At 43.3% G+C, this 11,380-nt stretch overlaps 2 protein-coding genes across 2 annotated transcripts; one reads left to right on the plus strand and one right to left on the minus strand.

The window, feature by feature from the left end:
* Nucleotides 1–1,396: 1,396 nt before the first annotated feature.
* LOC148022547 (uncharacterized) lies at nucleotides 1,397–3,391 on the plus strand. Its single transcript, XM_087695493.1, has one exon. It carries the CDS (start codon nucleotides 1,409–1,411, stop codon nucleotides 3,035–3,037), a length of 1,629 nt encoding a protein of 542 aa, XP_087551619.1. The 5' UTR covers nucleotides 1,397–1,408; the 3' UTR covers nucleotides 3,038–3,391.
* A 3,066-nt stretch (nucleotides 3,392–6,457) lies between these two features.
* On the minus strand, nucleotides 6,458–8,710 carry LOC148022548 (profilin-like). The gene is made up of 3 exons (XM_087695494.1): nucleotides 8,424–8,710; nucleotides 6,944–7,081; nucleotides 6,458–6,819 (listed from the first exon to the last, which is right to left on the minus strand). Exons 1-3 carry the CDS (start codon nucleotides 8,547–8,549, stop codon nucleotides 6,685–6,687), a joined length of 399 nt encoding a protein of 132 aa, XP_087551620.1. The 5' UTR covers nucleotides 8,550–8,710; the 3' UTR covers nucleotides 6,458–6,684.
* Between the last annotated feature and the right edge of the window lie 2,670 nt (nucleotides 8,711–11,380).

The raw sequence follows: 11,380 nt of genomic DNA on the forward strand, positions 1-11,380 counted from the left end.
GGAAAGGATTCTAGACTAGCCAATCACGGTGTAAGCAAAGGAACTCCTAGAACGTTCCTATTGCACCTATTGCTCACAAGTGACAATCGATGATAGTTTATTATGATAAAAAGAAGCGGTTTCTTGGTTGATACTCCCTCGATTTGGGCTTTTGTGATGAGAGGCTTGTGTAATGATTGATGGGCCGTCTAGAGAGAGAGAGATTTGGGCTCATGTGGGGGATGAGGTGGCCTGCATGTTGCACCGCGTGAAGAAGCCGGCCATGAGAGAGAGAGAATGTCTACCTTCTCGCCTCTTAGAATCATGTCCGTCTTTCATCCTTCGTATATTTTATGTTATGCATTATGCTTTTGTAAACCTATGTATTTTATGTCACGCGTTATGCCTTTGTGACCCTAGGGATGCAACATTTTGTGACTTTATGGCTGGAGATTCTGTTTCCTAAGCATTTTGGTGGGGTTTCCTTTTCGTATTTTTCAAGCAATTGCGATTGCCATGATGGCTGTAGGCTCCCACGCCTTTCCACACATGTTTACTTCTTGTTGGAGAGCTTGCCTTTAGATTATGAGTATTTGCACGCAGCACGCTGTCACCCGATTTATCACTCCGCCTCACCTGGATATTACGTGCCAAAACCATCGCTTTACAGCCACAGACGTTGATATGGAATATAACACCCAGAGTCGCTATTAAGCCTCTTGCTTAGTCTCTCCAAATTATCCAAATAACTTGAAGATATATATCGATGACAGTGCATTTTGGATCCGATGGTTACAGCCCTAAAGTCCGTTGACTTTTAACAAATATGTATGTATGGAAAAGTGTTGACTAGTGATGATGTGATTGGAAGTGTGTTTGTTACTTATGAATTTGCGGATTGCATGCTACCTTCCAAATTTGTGTAATTGTCATTAGGATTGAAGCCTCGCGTATGGTCAATAACAAGTCCTTGGAAGTGTGTACATGTATGATAGAATGATCCGGTTTAGTTGGACATTCGTTGAAGTGGCTACATACATTTTGTGGATGTTAGAGGTGGTTGTAGTTGCAGGTTGATCATTCAGATGGCAATGTTCCATGCTGGGAAGCGCCTCTCACCCAAGAGAAATGCCCTTATACACGGCATCATTGAGAAAAGGGAGCTCATTTAGGGGAACAGTAGGTAATCGAGTAGAAGCCATGTGAAACCGGCTTCCCCCAACGGAGGGCCGTCCTGCTCTGCCGGCTTTGCATTAGAAAATCAGGTTGACTTGTAAACTTGCGGTTGGCTGTATTGTATTGGTATCGTGTGTTTGCATTGCATGGACACATTACATACAAGGATCACTCACACCCCCTCTCTCTCTCTCTCCCTCCCCCCCCCCCCCCCCCCTTCCTTTTCACAGAGGCTCTCTATACCCGAGCAAGAATGTGTCCCCACTGTGTCACTTGCCCTCGGGAAGCCGATGCTCCCCCCTCATACGAGGCATGGTTGCACAGCATCATTGACACAGCCGTTAGAAACGCCTCGGAGATTGTGGAGGCAGGAGAGGCACTAGCCACACCCTCTTCTCCCCAAGAATCCCTCCATCACAAGCTGGCTCTGGCCAAGGACTCTGCAGAGCGACGCTATGTGAGGACCAAGATACATGCCCTGCTGCTCCAATGGAGCAATATGCACCTGCCTCACCAGCTCCACCATCATCATCTTCTTCTTCAGGGCGACAATCGTGATCAACAGCCGCAGCATCAGCACATGGAACTGCGATTATGCAACCAGCAGCACCCTTATCAACAGGTGCAGGAGTGGAGGACCATGGTGTCTCAGGCCGTGCCCCTCTTGGAAGAGGCCCTGTACCAGCAGGTGCCCACCCTAGAGGACTACTGCAACCCCCTCCTCCTCGAACCGCACCTGCGCCGCATCCTCTGTCTCTTCCACGCCGGCCATGGCCTCCCCCTCCTGCAAGGCCAGTACACACCCCATAGCTGTATCAATCAAGACGACATAACCGCCACACCCATCTGGCTTGACGACGCCTCTCTCGAGTGGGAGCGCTCCACCCTCCGGCGCCAAGGCACCATCGCCTCCCTCCTTGCCTCGGAGACGTGCTCCTCCCGCAAAGAAGAGGCCAATAGAGCTCTCTGGAACGCCATCGCCTCCGGAGATCACAGTCTCCTCGAGCGCGCCCTGCGCTCCCATGGCGACTTCGCGAGCAGCAGGGTAGTCAAGCGAGCCTATGAATTAATCTCTACACAGAAACGAGCAGGAAGAGACTACCATCAGGAGCCACAAACAGAAAGAAAGGAGAATGAGGGTTCTGTAGAGGTTAAGAAACCCCCACAAACAGAGAAGAAGAGATGCAGGAAGACCTTGCGTGACATGCTCAAAATTCATGCGCGACATGTGTCATCCTCTAAATTATCTCCATGCGTTCCGTTAGAGGCAGATGATGCCCTTATGCGTGAACCTTCTTCCAGTTCTACAGCCGACTCAAGCCAGGAGGGGGTTGTCATGAAAATGCAAATGCAAGAAGAACCAGCAGTAGCCCCATCATCATCATCATTATCATCACCTCTCAACACAGATCACCAAACACAAACTTGTAATACTTCAGAACAATCAACACAAAACAATACTGTCCATGTCGCATTGCCGGAAGGTGAACATGAGGCATCATCCATGATACAAGATGAGAGAGAAGCTGCCACAACAACAGGCACAGTACTCTCCAGGGCAACAGCCATGCAACCAGGAGAGACGGAAGCCCTCACAACAAGCACACCCTGCAGGACATCGAGAGCACCCCTCATTAGTTTCTTGGCTGAAGTAGAGGACTTTGCGTTACCGAGTCACATTCAAACTTCTTGGGACAAGTGGGAGGAGCCTGCAGAGGCCTTGGACCCTATGTGTTGCGTGTGTATGGTTGGTCTAAAGGGTGCTGCCTTCATTCCATGCGGTCACACCTATTGTCGCAAGTGCAGCAGGGAGCTATTTCGAAGCCGCATGACCTGTCCTCTTTGCAATCAAAGTGTCACCAGCATCCTTGATATCTACTAGGGCAAACTTTTTACTTGTGAGCACATTATCTCCGGTCTCTAGACTTGTACTAACGTCGTACACGTACGAGACTACGAAGAGTTGTCCTGCAAATCCTGAACTGAATAAACGCGTCTCTCTCTCTCTCATGTCCATCCAAGTCCTAGCAACCGACAAATCGAACTGTATATCGTACAACCGTAGAGGTTTGACAGCATCCATGCAACTCTGCTAGGATACATTCCAACAAGCATGATAATTCTGTTATTGGTTTTGATTTACTAAGCTTTGCTATTCGTTTGGTTTTAGCCAATTTTTCTGCACCATCTTTGCAATTCCACTTGGTTAGTTGATGCTTTACATAGCATTTACATGAGAAATTAGTGAAAATTTGTAACCTGCATATGTTACTTCTTAGTACCGGCAATGATTAAAATGTCATTAGCTCACACCGAAATGCAATCGCTTTTTTCAACATAGTTGCTCGGAGTTCCAGAAATGGAACAAAAATGCATTTCAAAGTAAGAAGTTCTCAATCCGAGACGGCAAAACAAGAGTCCAAAAATATGAATGTAAATATAAATGAACGCATTAGTATAATTATGAATGTGCTGTGTTTTGTGTGTATGTGCGTGCAGTTGCAATTCGTTATACAAGCTACTACTTCAGCCCTTCGTAACTCGTTATACAAGCTACTACTTCAGCCCTTATCATAACCAGACGCTTAAATTGCCAAAGCATGCGCGTTGTACTCACTACTCTACTAGCTATCGGTTGCTAGCAAGAGTTAAGCGTTAGTCCTACCTTCAAAGTTACACAAATCTTTGAGTGACTCCATGCATCCTCTGACTACAGATGGATTTAATGATGAGAAACAAGCATTACAAACACATGCAATAAAAGCAGAACGTGAAAACCATAAGTGAAAGCAAAAAACTGAAACACGCTGCCTGTCCACCAAAAACGAAAACACGGGCGGATCAAGCAAGTTTAGGGCCTCCCCCCTAAACAACAGACCTCCTAAAACAAAACAAAAAAAAAAAAGATTAACCACAATCCTGAAATGCGACTGAGAGTTTCCGAAACATCCATTTTGGCATTTCCCGAAACTCAATTTCAAGCGACTATATTTCTCAATCATCGACGTTGCAACCTCCCATGTAGATTAGTTTTAGTGAACGAATACACAAGATGATGCTCACTGTCTGAAAGAGAGCAATAAAGCCTCCATACAGTAGGTAATGCCGAAGTGTCAAAATGAGAAACGGAGCCTCCTGTTAAGATGGGGCGCATTTAGGCTAAAGAGGCCAATAAGGGGGCACGCTACAGTAGGGATGTATGTAGCCCTCCAATGTCGTTGTTTTTTTTGCTGATCTATAAGCCTGTCACGGCTCCTAGGGTTGTTATGGTGCTGCCAATTGTACTATCTCAGTCATGACATTGGTGTTGGCCTCTGGTGGTTGTCGAGACCTGGAAAGCATTTCACAGTTGGATCCTTTTATTTTCCAATCCAGACACAATATTATAAAATCAACGCACTGGATAATGCGAAAAGAATAAGCCGCTTTTACAAGCGTTCATGTTTTTATTTGGAGTCCTAAGCTGTTGACATGTCTACGTATGCCATTGATTGGAAGCCAACCATATGCCAAAAAGCCAAAAACATCAGAAGTCTGTAAAGCTGATTCGCTACTGTGAGAAAATAATGACTTGTTCAATACACCAGCCTCTCTTCTTTGGAAGGGCTTTTGCTTTACCAATTGTGCCCATCTAAAGCTTTCATGTATGAAGATAAACAGTAAAAATACATCGGAATTTTAATGGGAACTCTGCAGTACGAACCACATAGGCATGTCAGTACAAACGTTCTGCATAGAACCATAACCTACTAATGAACTTGGTGAGCTTTTTTCTGCTCCCACAGATTGACAAGATCTTCAAGATGGCCACGCCCCGGGTATGTCGGACCAAAGACAACTCTCAAAAGCAAAACATTAAGAATACGGGAAGGTAGAGCAGCACAGCCTAGAAACAAGGACACTCTCCTGGCGATCCTTAATTAATTATGTAAAAAAAGGAGAGTCCGACATAAAGCAAACATGCTTTTTTGCATCTGGCAGAATAGAATGGCGCCGAAATCGTCAAAGACATCCAAGGACTCAACAGCATGACTGAAGCTAAAAGGGTAGGGAAAGGAACCAAGGTGGGGAAGCATTGTACCACCCAGGTTCAGCATTCCACAGCCTGAAAAACAAACTATTGGTACCGCCAGGTAGAAAAAATAACTGCCTAAGTCCCTGCAGATGTTGAGAATGACCCGTTATCTGCAAAGGGATTGCGCATTTAGTTCTCATTTTTTTATAGATACCATCGTAGATCCCATGGTATCCTCACTGCAGCTAAGCAGCGTACGTCAGAAGCAGTGTCCGCTAAAAAACCAAGGTTCAAGTGCAATGCAAAGAAAACAGATTCAAAAATCTGAAGAAACAACATTTACAAACTTTATACTGAGGCAGGCAATTTACAAGTACCTTGGTCCAAAAACCCTCCAAAATTTCCAGCTACAGGTGTTTGTCTCCAAAATTTCCAGCTACAGGTGTTTGTACCTCAGAGAGTTTTTTGAGAACACTACCAAAGCCCCAAAGCAGCATAATATTTATGGCTATGCCTTACTGTCCATCGTGTTGAACAAAATGTTTAATTCTCTTCTAATCCGTGTCTAACACAGCTACAAAAGTTCATACTTCTGTAGCCATTATATCGAAAGTGAGCCCCCAGCTGTAAAATGATCAAAAATCTGGAATTTAGAAAGCTGCCGACTGTAGCTTAAGAAATCGAGCCCTTGTCACAAACAGACAAAACTTTAAGCTTCACTAATAAAGAATGCACTTGTTCAGAATACTTCAACAAGATGATAATTGATGGATATTCAAGATCAAAAGAAAGACGAGCTCCATGAGAAATTAGTTCACAAACGTGATTGCTTGCACAAAATTTTGAAGGAGCATATTATTATTGGCATTCTCAAGCATCTTCAAATATTCGTATCTTCGCAGATCCTCTTGTTGGATAGCATATATGCATCTCGTCTCAAATATTATTTATACTTTTAAAATCCTCTTGCTTCAATATTTTCGAACTGAACTTCACTTGCAAAAAAAAATTGTGATTCTTCTTTGTTCATACAAAAATCCCTGAAAATGCTTCACTAAACAGGTGGTGAACATGGAAAAACTCACACAACAGATTGTCCTGATTTATGTCAACTAGGACCTCTGAACTCACTGATAGCAATCAAAGCTGTACATCCAGACTCAACAATCTTAAATCATCAGTGAGTACATCACATTAAATCCAGCAAATATATTCAATAAACCATTTTCAGAATCCGCTTTAAATGTAATGCAATCGTCACTAGCTCATACATGTACAGCTGCCATATGCTCTCAACCAATAATGCATATATTCAGACCATCTCAGAGACCAGTATTGGACCCCCAAGATATAGAAAAACACCAGGCAGGATGATACTTTGGGTATCCAGGAACCTACATTCAGAGGCAAAAGGATGGTAGACAGTATGGGTGGAAAAAATCACTATGAACCTAAATAACCTGAAAAACAATATCAATATGCCTCAATGTGTGTCTCAAAATGTCTTCCAACAACTAGAAGCCCTGGTCTAGAAGGTAATCGCCAAGTTTTTCAACAATAGTGTTGCACTCAGGCGGAGTAACAGGCTCATCATATATGCCAAAGACCAAAGCCAGATTCGTCTTCTTTATTGTTACCCCACCAGCACCCTGCAGGTATTATCATATGTACACCAAGTTAGAGTGAATGACAGGCCTAAGCACAGAGCAAACCCAATCCTTCTAACTAAAGGAATGAACTGTTTTTTACTGCTTAAGCAAATGAGTTGTCTACCTTTTTCCCACGTATCACCACTCCTTGTTCACCTTGAAGCACCAGGTACTTGGCTCCTCCAATGAACAAGCCCCGCTGAGCCAAAGTGCTGGAATCATTGAATGCGTTCACAATGTCTGTAATTTCCTGTGCCTTGATCTGTCAACAAAGAGGAACGAAGGAATTACAACTTAAAGCATGGGAATAGATTTATGATTCAACACTGCAAGGTCCAACACCTTGAAGGAATTATGATTTATACAAAATAATGGACAATTGAAATGCTAGAACTGAGGCAAAGGCAGTTAAGAGTACAATATATTCATCTCAAAGATGTATATGTGCAAATTCACATGTGGATTTGTTTTCAAATTTGTGTACTGAGTGTAGGTTCAAATGCACTAAGGACATGCAAGCAAATGCAGTAACATCTGGGCCACAGAGATGTGCCTGTGGGGCATAATCAGGAGATTAGACACGTGGATCACTCATGTGCAGCCATGCATCTTAGCCATAATAAGTCTAGAGCAAGTGCTTATGTATGCATAAAATACTAAATGAAAGTCCAAAATAGAAGTGCAAATCTAGTTGCGTGAGAGCTTCAAGTCATTGCAAGCTCATTATTTGACGTCTAGATCTAGTTCCAACAATGTTTCAAAACCGTTACAACTCAAAGTGGAGACAAGTAGAATATGCAGTTCCGAGCATGTGAAATACACAGGAAAATTTAAAACTAAACAGTAAGCCTATGCAATATGTAATCGTGAATGTGCAATTTCACGATCAACCAATAAAACGATCCTCAATACCTGTACTAAAAATAAGAACCCTATGTACCAGCTTTCATACACTTTAGCCATGTGTATATCATACGAACGCTTTGAAGCAACTTGTTCAAGGAATTATGCATGGGCAACCTACATGCTGCCTCAGTAAAACATAGATCAGGCAAGAGTACTGTCTACAAGGCTAAGGACGTATGTGCCTCCTGTAAAGGGATCAGCATCATGCTAGTAACCACAACCGGAGTGCTGACTGAGGTTTCTCTTACGGAGGAGGGCAGTGTGGATTAGTGCTTCTTTGCCACGAATGCTGAGCAAAATTTTGATATCAGAAGTAAAGTTTCGATGTCACAAGATGCAAAGCCTTTAAACGCCAAGGAACCTCGCAATATAGAAAAATCATTGTAACATACAACTACCAACGAAATGAATCAAAACCTCTTGATCACACAGAATCACCAATATCATCCAGCCTTCGATGTTTGACCGAGCCTTTATCTAATCGATTGCTGAGATTTGAGGCTAACAGTTGCAGTTCCTCTTGTCTGTTACTCAAATAATGACGCCAGGAGTATGGGACTAATGGATCGGCCAAGAGTTGCGCCGGATGATCAGTACATCATCCAGGCCACATCCACGACAACAAATAAGGTTCAAATAGAAAGATATTTCTGACTCTGCGCGCGCGCGCGAGAGAGAGAGAGAGAGAGATAACATACCTCGGGAAACTTGTCACTGGAGGCCCAGACCGAGCCTTCGACACCGATAATGGCAGCGGAGGTGAGGGTGTGGCCGGAGGGCAGGGCGCACATGAGGTGATCATCGACATAGTTCTGCCACGACATGGTTTAATCTCGGTAAGGTAAGGCTAGATTACTAACAAAAACACCAACACCACCACAAAACCTTCTCTCTCTCTCTCTCTCTCTCTCTCTCTCTCTCTCTCTCTCTCTCTTCCCTCACTCGCAGACCACACTCGGGGCGGACGGCACGCAGATGAGGGGAGTGAGGAGTGGGGGGTTTTTGAAAGATGAGAAGCTTTCAGATCCGTAGCTCTTTATTCCGTTTCAGATCCGGCCCATCTTTCTCGCCTTCCGCGTGGCACCACGGTCCAAAGTTCCAAGGGTTTTTTTTTAGGGTTACTGAGCCCTTCTACAAGCATTTTGACCTTCAAGAGAAGGTAAAAAATTTTAAAGCCTTGTCATAGAAGCCCAATATAAAAAATTTGCCCTTCTTCAAGAAAGGCAAGTTTTTCAAAACCTTGTTCTAGAAGGGCATTTTTTAAATTATTATTATTATTATTAAAAACCAACTTGAAATTTGAAACCCTTAAGTTTTTACCTAAAGGCTAGATAGCGACAAACGAGTTACGACTCACGACTCATCTAAGTTCTGTGTCTCGACAGTCGAGTTTCGACTCTCCTCTCAAGTCTAAGCATCCATGATCCAAGGTACAGTGACCATCGTCTTAGGAGCAGGGAGTCGGGACGGTGGACGGTGGACCTGTCCAGCACTAAGCAGGTTGAAGGCTGAAGTGTATACATTCACAGTCATCACAACAATGACTCACGAGTCACCATTAGCCTACTATTAACTAGTATAGTAGGCGCCAAGCCTCCAAGGCAGCTTGCTTGATGGCAAGTTGCAGCTGCATCACGCATGACGACCAGGCCTTGAACTTTGAAGGTGGAGCCATTGCGAAAGGGTGACAGCACCACCTGGCTCACGGTGCCACCTGCCTAGTGCCAAGTCTGTTGACTTTGACTTCGAATCCCAGGCTCTAAACTTGGACCTGTCGCCTGGCTCACGGGCCATGGCGCCACCTACCTAGTGCTGAGTCTGCCCAGTGCCGACTTGGACCTGCCGCCTAGCTCACGGCACCACCTACCCAATGCCGAGTCTACCAAGTCACCTGGACTTTGAAGCCCAGGCCCTAAACCTCGAAGCCCACTGCCCATTGCCCAGGCCCTAAACCTGAAGCCCGCTGCCCATTGCCCAGGCCCTAAACCTGAAGCTCGCTGCCCATTGCCCAAGCCCTAAAGGTGGAGCATCTCATGAGCGACGACACGCCGCACCACCTGGCTCACGTCACCATCTGGAGGACCGCCACAACTTGCCCACTGCCCAATGCCATCACGCCCAAGGACTCAGGTGAGGGGGTAGCGACTCGCGAGTCATGTATGTGTTGAACAATAGAAAACCACCAAGCATTGAGTAATATTGCATTAAAATGGCTATAAATTTATTGTACGGGTCCATTGGAGGCTGGAGCATCCATATTATTGAAGTTTTTTGTACAAGATTGAGAGAGGCAACATACTTTAGTGCAAATCTAGATTGCACGTTGATTGTCAATCAAGTCATCTAAGATTTGATAAGTGAGTTGTCTAACTTAACTAGTCATCAATTGTTATATGTTTATGCAACTTTAAGATATTCTGCATTAAAGTTGGTTGAGAGAGAAGGCATATTTCAATGTTTAGGATTGGACTAATATGGAGTTAGAACCTTTGTCAACCTAGAAGACATAACTATGAAAGTCACTATCCATAGTAGTGACATTGCTTAGCAAGAAAAGATGTTAGGAAAACTTCTTAGAGTGACTGTCATACATCATCAAATCTTTACATGTATCCCCAAAACATAAGTACTCGAAATCTTTTGATTGTTTCCCTTAGTCAAATGACTCACGTGGTGGCTTAGATAAGAAAATCCTTATAATAGGAACCATCTTGATTATGCATAGGTTTGACTATTGTGTAGTAATATATATATGAAGCATGTATCATGCCATAATGCTTTTAAACTAATTCGTGAGATTAGAAAAATAAGTTGGAATAATCACATCCTAGTATACACTTTATAGTTGTATCCTTCATCATTATGTCTTCAAAAAAGTTGACTTATCTTCATAGTGGGACCTCAATCATAAGTTATGCAAATAATAAATCATCTTTTCTCTACCTTTACTATCAAGGATATCCTCATGTTTGTCTTTTTTCACAGAAAAAACATGGTATTATAATTCCAATTTGACTAAGAAATGAAACCACTTTTCTTTGAGATGGATGGGTGAAACCTTAACCTTACTATGCTATGTATGACATAAAATAGTTTGTATGACCTTTGAAATTTTATTTCTTTATTTGAAACCTATGAGCTTCATTGTTACTGATAGTGACCAATTGCATTTGAAGTCATGGCCTTCTCGACAAGAATTGGGCGCCCTAAAAAGGTTTCTCAACAGCTAAGCCTCTCAATGGCTTTTATACGAAAGAGAAAATCAATAGAGGATATGTCCAATAGTGTTAGGGACAATGATGTTCCAAATGCAAGCTCTAGTGCATACACACATCCTACAAGGAACGTGAGTGTGGATCTCAATGTGAGGTTATTAGAAGAGGAGGAAGATAACATTCACATGGAACAAAATGTGAATGTACTACAAAGCATACAAGAAGTAAGAGAACAATATGAGGCACATGTGGATGCAGTTTAGACTATGAAGGTTCAGTGTCAAAAAAAGCAAAGGGCCAGCGTGTGTATTAGGAACATTGGAAGGTGTACTTTCCATGGAGCTATGCTACACATGATGCAGATGGCAAACAAAGAATTCGCTGCAATATCTGCACACACTTTAAGATGAGCAATGTATTTGCTAATATTGGTAGCACAG

This window comes from Lygodium microphyllum, chromosome 16 (assembly GCF_053477565.2).
Source record: "Lygodium microphyllum isolate KBCC chromosome 16, Lygodium_microphyllum_v1.1.10, whole genome shotgun sequence".
NCBI classification, from domain to species: domain Eukaryota; kingdom Viridiplantae; phylum Streptophyta; class Polypodiopsida; order Schizaeales; family Lygodiaceae; genus Lygodium; species Lygodium microphyllum.

What these genes read in the sequence shown, in the direction of transcription:
- LOC148022547 (XM_087695493.1), top strand. Translation starts at nt 1,409, where the DNA reads ATGTGTCCCCACTGTGTCACTTGCCCTCGGGAAGCCGATGCTCCCCCC.
- LOC148022548 (XM_087695494.1), bottom strand. Translation starts at nt 8,549, where the DNA reads ATGTCGTGGCAGAACTATGTCGATGATCACCTCATGTGCGCCCTGCCC. An exon ending in CCAGTGACAAGTTTCCCGAG is followed by an intron (nt 7,082 to 8,423) that starts GTATGTTATCTC and finishes CTTTGTTGACAG; the next exon opens with ATCAAGGCACAGGAAATTAC. An exon ending in TGGTGATACGTGGGAAAAAG is followed by an intron (nt 6,820 to 6,943) that starts GTAGACAACTCA and finishes TAATACCTGCAG; the next exon opens with GGTGCTGGTGGGGTAACAAT.